This window comes from Mercenaria mercenaria, unplaced genomic scaffold (assembly GCF_021730395.1).
Source record: "Mercenaria mercenaria strain notata unplaced genomic scaffold, MADL_Memer_1 contig_2807, whole genome shotgun sequence".
NCBI lineage: Eukaryota > Metazoa > Mollusca > Bivalvia > Venerida > Veneridae > Mercenaria > Mercenaria mercenaria.
In genome coordinates this window covers 29,498-47,260 of record NW_026460888.1, presented here as the reverse complement: position 1 = coordinate 47,260, position 17,763 = coordinate 29,498, and the positions used below count along the sequence as shown (strand labels likewise).

General features: G+C 35.3%; 1 protein-coding gene across 1 annotated transcript; it reads left to right on the top strand.

Annotated features, from left to right (window-relative positions):
* The first annotated feature begins 6,961 nt into the window (after positions 1-6,961).
* On the top strand, positions 6,962-7,864 carry LOC128552444 (uncharacterized). The gene has a single exon (XM_053533485.1). The coding sequence runs from the start codon at positions 6,962-6,964 to the stop codon at positions 7,862-7,864; it is 903 nt and encodes a 300-aa protein (XP_053389460.1).
* The last annotated feature ends 9,899 nt before the right edge of the window (positions 7,865-17,763 follow it).

The following is a 17,763-nucleotide window of genomic DNA, read 5'->3' as shown; positions in this document are numbered from 1 at the left end:
AAATGAACTCGGCCTGAAAAAGTCGAAACAAAACAAAACAAACAAAAAAGTGAAAAAAAAACAGGCCGAAAGCTCTAAAAGACAAAAAATGCCTAAACAAAAAGCAAAACGCAAACAAGTTGAATCATCTTCAGATGAAGAAGAGTGGTATTGTTTGGTATGCATTGAGCAGTACTCCAACAGTAGACCCCGCGAACCACGGGTAAAGTGTCAATCCTGCAGTGGATGGTCCCATGAGGAATGCACAGATGTTATGAAAAACCATGTTTATATGCCATAATTGCGAACGGACGGAGAGCAAGATGATATGTACTCAATTGATTTATCATAAATTGAAGTCCATTCATGCTACTGTACGTTGTAATACATGTATATGTTATGTGTTCTTATTTGAAGCTACTTTGTTATGATTTTACAGTTAGAAAATTTCAAGGATGCTATAGACTTTTGAAGAAGTGACTATCTTTGAAACTTGAACGTACTGAAATAGACAGAACATTTTAAGGATACTATTAACTTTTGAAAAAATTACTGTGTTTGAAACCTGTATTTAGGCCTACTGAAGTTGGCAGAATGATGTTCTTTGTTAACTGCGTTGAAAGTTTTTGAAGTTTATAAAGTTAAAAGCAAAATAAATTAGCAATTTTCTTATTTTTATGATGAAGTATAGTTTGTAACAACTTGCCCCAATCTATGTAACAACCTGCCCCGGTGGCGGGGTAAGTTGTTACATTCGACCTTGGTGATTCAACCGAACCTTTCAAACTGTTGAATACTTCCCTTTGGGGAACCACAACATTTATTTGATTATCGACAGGATGAGCTTTCTAAAAATAGTATCGAATCCGAATTCGGTGTATTGGTTCAGATCGTACACCAAAAAATCTAAAAAGTGTACCAACTATCCCCGGTCTCGCCTATTTTTGTAAAAATCTTTCTCTTGCACTGACTGCACATCTGTTAATAATATCCAAAAAGGGAGTTAAACAGTATCTGTATCTGTAAATATTTACATTCGCCCTATTCTTTTCCATTGAAAATTATGACGTTCATTTCGTATCAATAGCAAAAGGAAAGGCGCGAAAGTTATGTCATCGCTGCTTAGTGATAACCGATTTTGACGACGTCCGCGTATAGTTAGGGAGAACGTTCCTTAGATGACATCGCAGTTGTTCCGTCAGGTCAACAGAATGGCCGGGAAGCTGATTTTAATATTAAATGCCACAAAATATGTGCAACTTATAATATTATCTTGTTTACAAATGGAAAGGAAATATAATGTTAATATAAGAAATGAAACTATTTTTTCGGTGTTCATGCAAAATGAACGACAGAATAGGATCGGTAAATTAAATATGAATCGCTAGCGCGATTCAGGGACATGCCGATCCTATTCTGTCGTTGATTTCGCATGAACGACGAAAAAAAATCATTTCATTTCTTAAATATACGACCTGGGGCCACTTCCGGTATAAGGCGTCGGGGTGAGTACTTGTCGCTTAGTCACAATGCACGAGAGCTGACTTAAAGCTCTCCACCAACTCTAAAGTAAAGTAAGTAATCGAACCAAAGAGCTATAAAAATAAATAAGTATATTATAGTTCTTTGATCATTACGAACTTTTAGTAACATCGATCTATTGGAAAATCGATAAATTTGCTTATATAAACAAAGAAGGATAAAATAACTTAAACTTAAATAAAAAGGGCCTATTTGGAAATCAAAAATTCGGTACCCCACGAATTAAAGTTTAATTCTTTTCGGATATTATGAATATTTTTTAAAAATATATTTTGATAAAGGTTGGTCCTTTGTGACTTTAGACAGACCCACCTCAGTTCATACAGACTCTGTAGAAAGAGGGACAAAAAAATGACCTTTTGAAATATAACAGATAAAATGAGATATTTTCCGCAGATAATAAAAAATTCGGTACCCCTAAGTATATATTTAAATATTTTAATTTTTGTTATGTGTTATTTGTTTTAAAGTTGATAATGGTTTGCTTGGTCCTTATTGCATTTTAATGAGTACAGTGAACATTTCTTCAAATATTTCGGCTTTTTCCGCCGTTTTCTGTAAGTACTCGTAAGCTGTTACGGAAAATGTTGTAGTGTGCCTGCAAGCCGATATAGACATGCTTGCAGAATGTGTAAAATTTTTAAGAACGGTTTTCACCGACCAGTTTTAATATTTTTATATTACACAGGATATAGTTTTAACTCGACGATGAAAAACGAAAAACGAAAATGACTGCTTTTATTTGTGAATATAGAATAAAATATTGAAAGCAGGTTCGATAAAAGCAGAATTATCACTTCATCAAGGCTGTCTTTCAGACTGAAGTTTGGTCACATTACATCAGAATAGGAAATCTTGTTTCTAAACTATTTAAAAATACCATATCAAGAAAAAAGATGACCGCGTCGGGAATCAAACCCGGAACGCCGCGGCAATAAAGAAGTTTTCGCTGTCGTTACCAGTAACGCTGAGGAGAGTTTGGTGTTCAATGCGCTTTTAATATTCAAACACTTTTCAATTTTCATTATAAAAAGTAGTTAAAACAACTAATTCTCATGTGTTTCTGTAACATATAGTCTGTCAGTAATTAAGTTTCAAAGCAAACTGAAGAAATACTAGATAGCATTAATTTTCAGATATCTAAAATATTTTTTATTTGTCAAACGATCTGGAGGCCAGTGCCTTTAATGCCTGTGTAGGTATACTTTTAATTACTCGTTTGAAAATTGCGTTATCTTTTATTCATTTCAGTCCCAAGATTGCGCACAGTTACGTTAAACATAAAATAGTTTAATTGTGTCAAATGTATAACCCTTTAAATTTCATTGTGTATTACAATATTGCCTAGGGATAAGCAATATCCGGTCAGTGTTGTTTCAAGCTCGGTCATAAAAATATATGTTACCCCACTTACTGTAAGTTATAGGTATTTTTATGGTTTTCTGGATTTTACTTTGTAATAATTATATATATCACTTTCTTCTGTCTTTGTATCGTCTGTTTTGCTTTCTCTCAGGGATTCAGTTTTTATGATATTTACACTTATTTCATTAATCTTATGACAGTAGGAAGAATCAGTACAAACTATTATCCAATTTTAGAACAATAGTAATAAATTACTATACTGGACTTGTTCATCTGTGAATTTAGATTATACCATTAAATGTTAATAGAGTGGCTCCGTAAATATTCAGTAAAGATCGTGTCCAAAATTTCACGTAAAACATAAGGTATCATTATCTTTACTGGCTGTAGGGGAAGCACAATGGTAAATAGAGCGAAATCTAAAAGGGTGACCCCAATTTTTCTTTTTCGGAATCGGAAGCAATTGAAATAATGTAAGCTTGTTAAAAATTATTCAAAAAAACTATTGGACATTTTCTTAAATATAGGCGTCTTTATTCAAAATTGTGGTTGAAACTCGGCGTCAGTTTTACGTGTTTTGCGTTAATAAATTGTTTGCCTCCGATGTGACGTCAGGATAAACTTGACAAATTATATATCATTGGAGAGATAATTTTAAGCACAAACTTGAAAATAAAGATTTGTTTGCCGTATTTTTGTTGTACATGTATATAAAAACGCTTCTTAGAAAACCTGTAAAGTCATTTTGTGCTATGCTGAAAAAAAAACGTTTGTGGTCATGGCTGCAAAATGGATAATAACAGAGAAATGAAAAACATACCTGTCTATCGGAAATATCGTCAACTTTAATTTGTGAAAATTTCGTAATAGTCCGTTGAAAATCGGTAGGTGGCGTATATTTGAAATAACAGACTTAGCTCAATTACTGATTTTTTTCTACATAGATATAATATGTTTAATAATGTGTTGACAGTTTCATATATTAACAAGAATGTTAGATGTATAATATCTAACGCTTTCTAAGTATTTCAGATAGCATATTCATATTCTAAAATATTACTTTTATTTACAGATTGTTTCTTGTGCGCAAATATTTCTTTTGTATACATAGATATGTGTTTAGCATTATGTTTCATGTATTACAAGTGTGACAAAATTCCTCTGATACTCTAATTAGATCGTTCCTTAAAATTGCTGCTTTCTTAAAAGAAAACTGCTTTCAATAGGAGCTACGTAGTGCTTTCCTCAATCACTAACCGTACGTATTTGGAGTAAATTATAGCATTGATTGCATTCCTATTTCGTTAAATCATTTATAATTCTTTTGTTCATGATGCACTTTCGTTGTTGAAAGTTTTATTTTAAAAGGTATCAATAAATGCTTATTGTTTGCGTATATTATACATACACGTATAATCAGTCATTGTCAGGACGGCGTTCATTAGAAATGAAAGTAAGTATTTTTATCCAATCAGTGGACGTTTTACATAGTTATGTTCAGTAGCACTACGCATTTCCTAGAAGAACTTCCATTGGATAAGTATGTTAGCGTATGCGCAGACCAAGAAGCAAGTCAAAGGACTTGGCTTCACTTTAGATGACTGGCAGTTCTCTGTTGGTATTCGGAGACACATCGAAAATAATTAATTATTTAATTAATTATTTGTTGCACTAGTCAAGCTTGGACTTTGGGACGACAGTGCCAAGTAGACAGTTTCAAAGCAAAAGAAAGGCATTCTTTAGCTAGATATATTGAAAATCATTGAAGGCCCGGGTCGTAGTAGTACTCTAGTGGCATTTTAAAAGTCTTTTCTGGCTTATAATACTAGTTGCACGGGACTTTAGGCTGATATTCCAACAAAGAACACAAGGTGAGCTATTGTGACCGGTCATTGTCCGGCGTCCGTCGGCGTCCGTCGTCCGTCCGTCAACATTTGCCTTGTGAACACTCTAGAGGCCACATTTGTGGCCCAATCTTTATGAAACTTGGTCAGAATGTTAGTCTTGATAATCTCTAGGTCAAGTTTGAAACTGGGTAATGTTGGGTCAAAAAGTAGGTCATAGGCCAGATCAAAGGAAAAGCTTTTGAACACTCTAGAGGCCACATTTGTAACCCAATCTTAATGAAAACTAGTCAAAATGTTTGTCTTGATGATCTCTAAGTCAAGTTCGAAACTAGGTCATGTCGGATCAGAAACTAGGTCAGTAGACCAGAACAAAGGAAAAGCTTGTGAAACTTGGTCAGAATGTTTGTCTTGATGATCTCTAGGTCTAGTTCAAAAACTAGGTCAGTAGGCCAGATGATAAGAAAATCTTGTAAACACTCTAGAGAGTACAATTTAAGTTTGAATCTCATTAGAATTAATCAGAATGTTTGTCTTGATTATAGATCAAGTTTGAATCTGGGTTATGTTGGGTCAAAAACTAGGTCAAATAAAAGAAAAAGCTTATGAACACTCTAGAGGCCACAGTTGTGACCCAATCTTAATGAAATTTGGTCAGAATGTTTGTTATGATGATTTCTAGGTAAAGGTCGAATCTGGATTATGTTAGGTCAAAAACTAGGTCAATAGGCCAGATCAAAGGAAAAGCTTGTGAACATTCTAGAGGCCAGCGTTTTGACTCAATCTTTATGAAATTCGGTCAGAATGTTTGTCTTGATGACCTTTAGGTCAAGTTTGAATTTGGGTCATGTTGGGTTAAAAACTAGGTCAGTAGGCCAGATCAAAGGAAAAGGTTATGAACACTCTAGACGCCATATTTGTGACCCAAATTTTTATGAAACTTTGGTCCTAAAAAGGCCAATAATTCGCATTTTTCCATAAATTAGACAAAGTTGTGCCTGATGGCCCAATACATAGTACCAAAGACGAAACAAGACACGACATACATGACTGGATTATGTATCCAGAAAAGACATTGCCAAAAGATGATATGCCTAAACCAAATATGGGACTGAAACTATGAGATCCAGACTGCCAGTTGACGAAATCCCGAAACCTGATCAACTTGATAGCAGAGATTTACCGACCCCAGACCGCATACGGACGAGCATTCTATGATACATAACAAAAAGCAGACATCACTTCCTTCCGCAGAAAGCCTTTCCGTCAGTAATGCGGGAAAACAGCATAAAAACCAAGGAACAAAAGTTAAACCAGCAACATACGACGGTACAAGTAGTTGCTTGGATTACAAAGCACATTTTGAGGTATGTGCGAAAAAAAAAAGATTGGTCCTACACAGAAAAAAGGATTGTATCTTGCAGTATCTTTAAGGGGCCAAGCACAGGGTGTGTTTGGTAATTTAGAGAAATCTAATGGCAATGACCAGTTGATAAAGGCATTGCAAGAGCGTTTTGCTCCTCCAAACCAGACTGAACTTTATAGACTGCAATTAAGAGAACGTCGACAAAGGGCTTCCGAAACATCAGCAGCTTTAGGACAAGACATTCGAAGGCTAACGAATTTAGCCTATCAAACAGCACCCGCCGACGTAAGAGAGACTCTTTCTAAAGAACAGTTTATAGATGCATTGATTTCTTCAAATATGAGACTACTTGTCAAGCAAGCACGACCTATTAATTTGAATGACGCTGTGCGCCATGCTGTTGAACTTGATGCCTTTGATAGCGCCGAAAGAAAGCATATGGAAAGTCAAGGCTTTATGAGGAACATTTCTGAGAACATAGATTCACAATATTCCAGTCAAAAAGCACCTACAATACAAAACACTGAAAATAACCTTGATTTTGAAAAACTTCAAAAGACTGTAAATGACTTAAGTAAGGCATTCTATGAATGGAAAGATAGGTCATCTAAACCGCCTTCAACTCGTTCAAACACCGGACCAATAAAATAAAAGGAAATGCTATACATACGGGTCTGAACAACACCTAGCTAATACGTGTCCACAAAAGGCGAACTCTAGAACATTTAGCTCATCAAAACAAAAAGGCCCTCTTCGAAATATCGCATCATTCGGAGCAGGGCTCTTTCTTAAGTGCAGCATTAATAATATTACACTCGAATGCCTGGTCGATACCGGTGCTACACTAACTTTACTTTCTCAAAACATGGGATCTGATAAAGGACAGAAAAACAGCTTCTTTGGAAAATTCCAATACACAAATCTCTGCAGTTTCTGGCGATCATTTGAACGTTCTAGGCAAAACATCAGTTATTTTTTACATCAATGGAATGTAATTACAGAGGTACTCATTGTTGAGATAGATATTGATGGCATTATAGGTTTAGACTTTGTGAAAGCCAATAACTGCCAATTAGACATTCACACAAACACTATTACTGTAAAAGGTACGCCTTGTCAAATAGTACAGACTGGTCAGCTAGGCTGCTACAGGGTACTATTGCAGAATTGTGTTACATTTCCCCCCAGTTCAGAATTGATAGTTACTGGAGAGCTTTCTATACCACCTTCAAGGAAAAATGAACTTAGTATTATAGAACCATTACATGACTTCAATAAATGGAATACGGGCCTAGTATCTAAAGCACTTGTGCATGCCGAAAATACCGTTCCTGTAAGGTTACTGAATACAAGTCAGGAAACTGACAAATACTATCCAGGTACACACATTGCCAATTTAAGCCTCGTGTCTCAAATATCCCCGGTTACTGCAAAGACACAAAGTCATATACGTCCAAATCAAGTCCCAGAACAGTTGTCAGATGTTTATCAAATAGCTACTATAGGGCTTACAATGGCACAATCTCGTCAAGTAGCTGATCTTCTAAAAAAGCACTCTAATACATTTTCCAAGACTGATACTGACATTGGTAGGACGGGCATTATTAGACATAATATCAATATAGGAAATTCCCATGCCATCGAACAACTTTTAAGAACAATGCCAGTTCACATGCAGGAGGAAGCAGCAAAGAAACAAATTCAAAACATGCTAGAACAAGTTGTCATTCAACTGTCTTCGAGTCTTGGGCAAGCGGAATTGTTATGATAGAAAAGAAAGATGGTACCAAAAGGTTTTGCATAGACTATGGAAAATACAATGACGTCACAGTAAAAGACGCGTATCCGATACCTCTCATAGACGATTCATTGGATCAATTGTCCGGTGCTATCTGGTTTTCATGTTTAGACTTGAACAGCAGATACTGGCAGGTAGAGGTAGATCCAAAAGACAGAGAGAAAACGGCCTTTATGTCCGGGCAAGAGTTTTTCGAATTTAAAGTCCTCCCATTTGGACTCTGTAATGCTCCTGCCTCATTTGAGCGTTTAATGGAAAAAGTATTGGCGGGTCTAAATTGGGAAATCTATATTATTTATTTAGACGATATAATAGTGACAGGAAAAACATTTTCAGAGATGGTCCAGAATTTGGATAAAGTCTTCACACGACTAGAAGAAACTGGTTTAAATTTAAAACCAAGAAAATGCCAACTGTTTTCTTGTGAAGTTAAGAATTTAGGTTATATCAAAAGAAGGAATCAAAACGGACCCCAAAAATATTGAAGCCGTGAAAAATTGGCTTCAACCCACTACTCTTAAATTGGTGCGGTCATTTCTAGGTTTTTGTTCCTATTATCGTCGGTTCATTGAGAAATTTTCTTAACTTGCAAAACCTCTTCGCAACCTTACAGAAAAAGGTCAAAAGGTTTATGGTCAAAGCAGTGTGAACAATCTTTCCTATCTTTAAAACAAAAGTTGATTTATGCTCCAGTGCTCAATCATCCAGACTTCACTAAGTCGTTCATTTTAGACAGTGATGCTAGTGATCAAACTATAGCTGGTGTCCTTTCTCAAAACATTGATTGAATTGAAAGTGTTGTAGCATATGCAAGCAGAACTCTCACCAAACAAGAACGGAGATACTGCGTTACAAGCAAAGAACTTCTTGCTTTGCTCCATCTGGTAAAGTACTTTAAATAGTATTTATATGGCAAAAAGTTCTTGATCAGAACGGATCATGGTAGTCTAAGGTGGCTGATGAATTTCAAAAATCCAGAAGGTCAAATTATCCGGTGGCTGGAAATCCTATCATCATTCCAGTTCGACATAAAATATCGTCGAGGTAGACTACATAGTAATACCGACGGACTCAGTAGAATACATTGTGGACAGTGTGGCCGAACAGAACTAGAAGAAGGCCATATCAGATCAGTCACTGTAGAGTCACAAACCCCTCCTGACATCGAAGGTCTTGTTGAATCTCAGGACTCAAATAGGGACATAAGTATTATGAAAGCATTGGTTATGAATGGCCAAAACCCAACTGCTACAGACATTTCAAGCGAAAGTTACTTCCTTAAAACCCTCTATGGTCAGTACGCTTTCTTCACAGTAGAGAATAACTAATTGATCCGCGAATGGAAAGATCACAAAACAAACACAAAATACAGTAAAGTCTGAGGTTTTCACATGATTTAATACCGCAGCACACCTAAGTATTAAGAAGACGTTCGAACGAATAATAGCCAGGGATGAGGAAAGATGTAGAAGCATACGTCTTAGGTTGTGAATATTGCTAGAAAAGAAAAGCATCATTGAAGACTAAAATGGCTCCAATGCAGATAATTTGTTCAGGCTATCCTATGGAAAGAATCGCACTGGACATGCTTGGGGAATTACCGGTAACAGAGAGAGGCAGTAACTATAAAGTAGTTATTTCGTGCTATTATACGAAATGGACAGAGAGTTTCCCAATGCCAAACATGGAGGCTTCGACAATTGCAAAACTATTAGTCGAAGAAGTCATTGCCAGGTTTGGTGTGCCCAGCAAAATTCATTCCGACCAAGGGAAACAATTTGAGAGTGGTCTTTTCAAAGAAATGTGCAAACTTTGGAAATTCAAAAGACCAGAACCAAGGCATATCACCCTCACAGCGACGGAATGGTCGAAAGATTCAAAAAAGCACTTGCAAGAATGCTAAGCACGTTTGTGGACGAAAATCACACCAAATGGGATGAACATCTCCCATACGTCATGATGGCATATAGGTCATCTTTTCATGAGACTACCAACTATTCCCCTAGTAATGTTAGGTCGTGAAACGACAACTCCACTTGACCTTATGTTTGAAATGCTCCCGACTACGAAATCCATTCCTGTAAATCAGTGGGTGTGGGAATTACAAGAGACGCTTGAAAATAGTCACAGTGCAGTTAGGGAAAGTACTGGTAGGTCAATGAGTAGACAAAAGTCGTATAGGAATACTAGGGTTTCATATGAGAAGTTTGAGCCAGAAGATTTAGTTTATGTCTTCTTCCCTGTAAAACAGGTAGGTTGCTCTTCAAAATTTACCTCATACTGGAGAGGTCCGTTAAAGGTGAGTGAAAAGATTTCTGATGTTCTTTACAAAGTTAATTGTGGCAGAGAAGGCATTACGCAGGTCATACATTGTGACAGAATGCGAAAAGCACGGACACAGAATTTACAAGGTGAGAATGAAATGGAATTTGAGGAATTACAAGAAGATACAGTTGATGCAGAAATAATCAACAATGAGTCTAGCATACAGGTAAATGATGAAGACATGCAAAATAAAGAAGTATGTAGTCAAAGGAGAAGGATTAAGCCATTCTGGCATAGGGATTAAATGTTTATATGAGTTAAAAGTTCAAGGTTTGATTTGGCTATGCCAAGGAGTTGAGATTTTGACAGTTTATGATATTTCGTTAATTACTAAATGTTACGTACTTTTTGTTGCAAAAACAAAAACCTGAAAATATTCAAGTTTATTGACCTTCTGAGTTTCGAGTTTAAAGTATCTTTATTGCCATGTCAAATTAAAACATTATGTTTCGTTTTGCAAGTAATCGTTAAATAACTATAAAAACTTTGTGTATAGTGAAATTCAGTAAGACAGATTTAAAGTAAAAGCCTTTGATATTCTGTCTCGTCTTCTACATTTGTTAAGTCGAGCGTAATGTTATACGGGCATGCGGGACGCATGAACCCGGAGGCGTGGGTAGTGTGACAAAATGCCTGATACTCTTATTACATCGTTCCTTAAAATTGCTGCCTTTTAAGAAAACTGCTTTCAATAGGAGCTACGTAGTGCTTTCCTCTTTATTATGCTGTTCAATAACTTATCGTACGTATTTGGAGTAAATTATAGCATTGATTGCATTCATATTGCGTTAAATCATTTATAATTTTTTTGTTCATGATGCACTTTCGTTGTTGAAAGCTTTATATTAATATGTATCGATAAATGCATATTGTTTGCGTATATACGTACATGTATAATCAGTCATTGTCAGGACGGCGTTCATTAGAAATGAAAGTAAGTATTTTTATCCAATCAGTGGACGTTTTACAAAGTTATGTTCAGTAGTAATACGCATTTTCTAGAAGAACTTCTACTGGATAAGTATGTTAGCGCATGCGCAGACCAAGAAGCAAGTCAAAGGACTTGGCTTCACTTTAGATGACTGGCAGTTCGCTGTTGGTATTCGAATGAGACACATCGAAAATAAATAATTATTTAATTAATTATTTGTTGCACTAGTCAAGCTTGGACTTTGGGACGACAGTGCCAAGTAGTCAATTTTAAAGCAAAAGAAAGGCATTCTTTAGCTAGATATATTGAAAGGCATTGAAGGCCCCGGTCATAGTACTCTAGTGGCATTTTAAGAGTCTTTTGTGGCTTATAATATTAGTTGCAACAGGACTTTAGGCTGATATTCCTACAAAGAACAGATAAGGGCATTCTGTGTCTCCGTGACTATTTGATAAAAGACATTGTGTCTGAAATCATTAGTCCTCCACCCCTGATTCATGTGGGGAAGTTGGCAGTTACTTAGTTACTTGCGGAGAACAGGTTTGTTCTGGTACAGAATCCAGGAACACTGGTTAGGTTAACTGTCCGCCGTTACATGACTGAAATACTGTTGAAAAACGGCGTTAAACCCAAAACAAACAAACAAACTTTATTGGTCATAGAAGCCTTCTGGTGATTATTTTAGTAAGCCATTTTGATGTAAGCTAAGGGTTTACTATTTACTCTTGTATTTTTTATACATTTATACATTGTAGTCTTGGCATTTCAAGTATCTTTAATTATTCTTCTGATTCTTATATATGCTAATCTTTTTCGAATCATTTCTTTTAAATCACTAAGCAGATAGCTTGAGGAATATTTATATAATATGCATTTCGCTACAAAAATCAGTTTGACAAGCAGTCAGTAGAAAAATTACATATACGGCATTTTAAGTACTTTCATTTTAGTGTTATTGCATTCTCATACTTTTTCTTGTCTTTTTATGATATTAGTGAATTTTTATCTAGACTGCTCGGATAAATAATAACACCAACCGAAATTTGTTACACAAAACAGTAAATTTATGTTTTAGATGTATAACATGTAACGCTTTCTAAATATTTTAGATAACATGAATTATTCATATTCTTAAATATTACTTTTATTTGGCAATTAAAAAAGGATTATATACGACTTAACGTTGTTCCGCTTTTCACTTTAATGTTAATTAAAACTTCATTTAATTACAATCCGCCTGCAAATGCATCAGATAATGACCAATTCGATTATCGATAATTTCCCCGTTTTACTGCAACAACAACACTTAGTACGGAAATCGACGAATGCGTCCGGTAGCACTGATATTGGATATTGGATACCAGGTTTTATTGATTTTTGGTTGCGGGTTTATCCTGCTACTAAAGTAACAAGTGTATTTCTGACAATTATATAGCATCTTTATTTTATTCCGAATCACATCCAAAGGATGTTCATGTGCTACACAAAATAGTCCCATTCATGAACAATGCAGATGAATTATCAATGAACAAGCAGTTCTTATTCAACCTGTACCCACTTACACTGACCATTTAGAGTATATAAGATCTATCAATGATAAGGTATTCCAGCCCATGGTTAGATCACAAGCTAGGTCAGGCAGAGTTCATCTTAGATTATTTTATGGGGCACATTAAATTTGAATTTGTTTCTCATTCATGTATATTCATAGACTGCATTTAAACAGAAAATAAATCTACCAAAAACCCGCAACCATCAGACATTTCAAGGCTTTGATTATGATAGGTAAAGCTGTCCCGCTTTACTAAAAGTTGGTAATGCGAACATAGATAGATGCATACATATACACTATGTGTTAACAGTTGGTTTAAAGACTCGTATAAGCTTATGTTTTATTGCCTGAACCATTGCCGACTTTAAATAAAACTTGCTTGCTTGCTTACTTACTTACTTGCTTAACTTACCGAATTGGCATGGAAGGGTACATTGTACGGTACAGTACGGTACATTACGGGTTGCTGTACTATTGACCATATGGTGTCACCCCGGTATTGAAGTACTTCCGGGTCGTTGTATCCTAGGAAGTAGTTCTTTGAAATTTTGAATTTCCCAATTTAACGCTATCTCTACTTTGACATGTTAAATTCCGAATGTATTTATTGATACTGCGTACATTTTATCTTGAAAAAATGCGAATAATATCACACCTTCGGTATCGAGCCACGGAAGCGGCAGTGTAGAATAAAAGATAAAATTTCAAAAATAAAGTAAACCTTGAGGATATTTTGGCTACATCTTAATTACAACAATGTTTTATGATAATCTGCAATACTTTTTTTATTCATTTTCTTTTTTTTAAACTTGAAAAAATGATTATCTGAACACTACCGCTATAAAGGACAAAAATGTACACAGTATCAATAAATACATTTGAAATTTAACATGTCAAAGTAGGGATAGCGTTAAATTGGGAACTTCGAAATTTCAAAGAACTACTTTCTAGGATACAACGACCTGGAAGTACTTCTATACCGGGGTGACACCTAAATCTTATCAAATTTTCAATTTAGCCAAATTTTCCCACAAAATCTTGTAACTTTTTTGCGAGAAAAGTTACACAAGACATTGTCATCGCAAAGAAAATTTTGTACCGCAGACACATTTCAAACATTAGACCTACTCTGCGGAGAAATTGGCTCGGAAACCGGAATTTTGAAGAAAAAAAGCACATTACAAAATTTGTCTTCCTTCTGAAAATTTCAATCAGATTTTCATGAAATCAACTGTGATATCACTAGTTAATGCTTATAGTATGTTTTATGTGACTTTAAGTTTATTTATTTTGTAAAATGATGTATCAAAATGAGTATTTACTTTAAAAATATGCAATTTTTAGTAAAAAATGCATAATTTACCCACTATACATTGCAGAAAAATGAACATTTTAATGATTGAAAGACCAGAACCCACAAGCAAAGACCAATATGTGATTATATTTATGACAATTACTGGAAGTAAAACAGATCAATACATCACAGCCTATCTTAAAATGAATTATTTCTTCGACTAAGCCGGGCAATGCCTGAAACGTCAAATGCAAAGCCGATCCGCGCCATCTTGGAAGCAGGCAAGTGCGGAAGGTCAAGAACTCCAACTGGAGCCAGGGTACCCGTGAAACTGTCAAGCAGTTAGTTCTGACTAAAGACATTAGGACCAGAGGGAAATGTGCCGGTGGAACATGTAAATCGCTTACCGAAAACTAGCCGTCAGTCTGCGGTGTTACACTGGGAATCACAGCTTCTGCCCGTTCGACTTAATAGGTTGGTTTGGTTTATGTGTAGCTGCTGACTGGTTGTACGATTCTAAATTCCTTCCAACGTATGGAATTCATCGCCTGCAAATGGCAAAAGAAAGATCGTGAACCGGTGTCGGCCTTTTTTGAGAAACAACTGAGTGTGTGTGTGTGTGTATAGTTCTAAGTGTGATCAGGAACACCTATAGAAAAGAAAGTGACATAATATACACAGATTGGTACCATCTATCATTTCTTTATCATTCTGATATCAACTGGTGCAGGAACTTTACAGGAAGCCTGTCATTAAAACACTGCCACTGAATAATTTTCTACATATATGTTAGCTGAAATAGTGAAATGAATATTAAAATAAGTATTACCAGACAACCTCTTTCAGCACAGACAACAAAGTATCTGAAATGCACATTTAAAAGAACTGAAACACATAAATGCTATGAATAAACAACATACAGAAAAACATGGATAAAAGTCCCAACAGGAAAAGTCCCATCTAAAGAATGAAGTAGAATGAATCGAGCAAAACTTAAATACAAATACCGTCAAGTTATGTTTCCAGTCGGTACCAGGACAAATACATATTAAGGAAACTGCACGAGGCCGACCCAGGAAATCAGCCAGGTTAAATAGTTTCTTAGTAACACAGACCTGCGTTGTAAACCTGAAAAGCAAATCAAAATAGAAGCATCCCATTCAAGGCAGAATGTATCTGACGATGGCCTGATGCGGACTGAAGCTGAAAGCTCAGAATATGTTCTAAACTGAAAAAACAAATGAATAAATAAAAAAATACACAAACAACAACAACAACCACTACAACTATTTTATCAAACTGAAGCAACCTCCATGTAATTCCCTGTAATACAACCAATGCCCTAAAACTTGTTATACATTAATAATGCCGACAAATGCACTCGGCACACCGGTAAGCAATGTCCTTCAATGCCAAAATGCCGGTAGCACATTGAATTTGATTGAAATGAGAAAATAATTATTTCGTGTAATATTAGTTATGCGTCTCATACGCAAGAGAACGAACAATCACGCAATTTCTTTATATCATATATGAGACGCCTGCTGACTGGCTTTAACATCAGTGTAGTAACACCGTGACCGATTCGAGATCCAGACCCGACAAGCAGTCAGTCTCTCCGACTCTTGTTACGAAACCGACTATAGCCTCATTTATAAACCCATCCGGTCCAAAATGTACAGCTTCCATAAATACGACACTGTTCATCCACGGTCTATTGCGGCACTATGTAATATGTTCACATATATATACTTATAAATTCTTCGGAAAAGAGACGCTATGCGAAATAGAATTTTTTTTTTTTTAATTTTAAGAAATTTAAATTTATTTTTTTTTTCTTAAAATTAAAGTGAAAAACTATGTGTCTTCTTTTTATATAGCCTTTTTAAAGCTTCCTGCTTGTTCAGTGTCTTTGCAATATAGTAGAAAACTGACAAATCAAGAGGAGACAACTATTACTCAAATTTCAAAGAAAATTCAACTACTGATATTTTAAAATTTGCATAAAATTAAATTTTCATAAACCTTGGAAATATCCTTTTAGCCACTGATTTGTATTGTTATCAGCTTCTAGGTGTGAAGTTTCATGACTGTAAACCCTATGGTTGCTGAGATATTCCACATTCTGAATTTGCCATATAGGTGTCGGCCCAGTACAATTTCTCCTTCTTTGCTGTATAGTAAAACAAGCACGTTTGGACATGGATTGTGAATTTCACAACAAAATTGCAGCATTGACAGCTCTGTATTTCTGAAGAGTAATACTATCCCAGTCAATATATCACAGAAAAACACCACCACCAACGATAAACTTTTTTGCTACACATCAAAGTATCTAGTCCATGTTTAAATTTCCCACTGACATCTGTCATGGCCACCAGTCTGGTGTAGTTTTTTAATCCTTCCGCACAGAAATGTAATCCTGAAAAACACATATAAAACAACTGTTAAAGACATCAGAAAGGACAAAAAATGTACACAGTATCAATAAATACATTTGAAATTTAACGTGTCAAAGTAGGGTTAGCGTTAAATTGGGAACTTCAAAATTTCAAAGAACTACTTTCTAGGATACAACGACCCGGAAGTACTTCTATACCGGGGTGACACCTAATAATGTCGATATCGAGAATAGGCATACAGACACTAAAAAGAAAAATGGCGCGAAAAAAATGGTAGTCGCATAATGGCGGATACAAATAGTCCTCAGATTTTTTGCTCTGTAGAGCTATTTTCCCTATTTTCTATGCTTTTTTCTTTGTTGCTAAAATCACATGACAGAGCTATGCTTGACATGTAGGTAGCATTTTCATAATGAAATAGCAACATTACAAACTTTTTCATGGAAACTTAAATCATACACCACCAGTATGATTTGGGGTCTCATTTTTTAGCTGATTTTGCAGTTTGTGTGTTTGACTGAAATTATTTTTCTGGCATCAAACATGACCCCCACTTTTCTTTTGATTTTTCGTTAGTACTGACAATATTCTTCAAGAAAATGTAGGTTACAGACAGTTAAAATGGGTCCTGATGTGTGCTGCAATCATTGGAATTAGATCAGTTTTATATAAAATAAAGAACAACAACTATTTAGTGTGTTATAACCTATAAGATGACATTGGTAAAAATTGAAATCTGGCCAGATGATGGTGGAAATGGGCTACTTTGATTAGAATTTGATAGAAAATGACAAATTTATTGCAATTTCGTTAAAAATGAGGATAAAACCAAACAATATACCATTTTCACTGTTTTGTGTGTATTTTTTTCAAAAACTGCATATTTATAGCCCACTGATTGCTATTTTCTGGCCATCAGATGTATAAGTGAACATATTTAACAGTTTAAATGTGTAATTTACATGCAGATCAGAGCAGAAAATGTCAAAACAGGACAAAGCAAGGCTGCATTTATGATAACTGCTTCAAAATTATGTCGCAACAGCTATTTTTGACAAAATCTGACGCTTTTTTTATGGTACTGAAAGTGCCGTAAAAACTTGGAAACTGTTGATATCAAGCTAAAACCTTGTATTTTTTCATGCATTTGGGTTTCTTGTACATTTCAAATGAAACTGTCACAGTGTCAGAGAAAAAAGTTTTTCTTATAGGCATACAGACACTAAAACGAAAAATGGCGCGAAAAAAATGGTGGTCGCATAATGGCGGATACAAATAGTCCTCGTTTTTTTTTTGCTCTGAAGAGCTATTTTCCTTATTTTCTATGCATTTTTTTTTTGCTAAAATCACATGACAGAGCTATGC

Excerpts from the sequence above, each read along its gene's own strand:
- LOC128552444 (XM_053533485.1), top strand. The coding sequence starts at position 6,962 with ATGGGATCTGATAAAGGACAGAAAAACAGCTTCTTTGGAAAATTCCAA.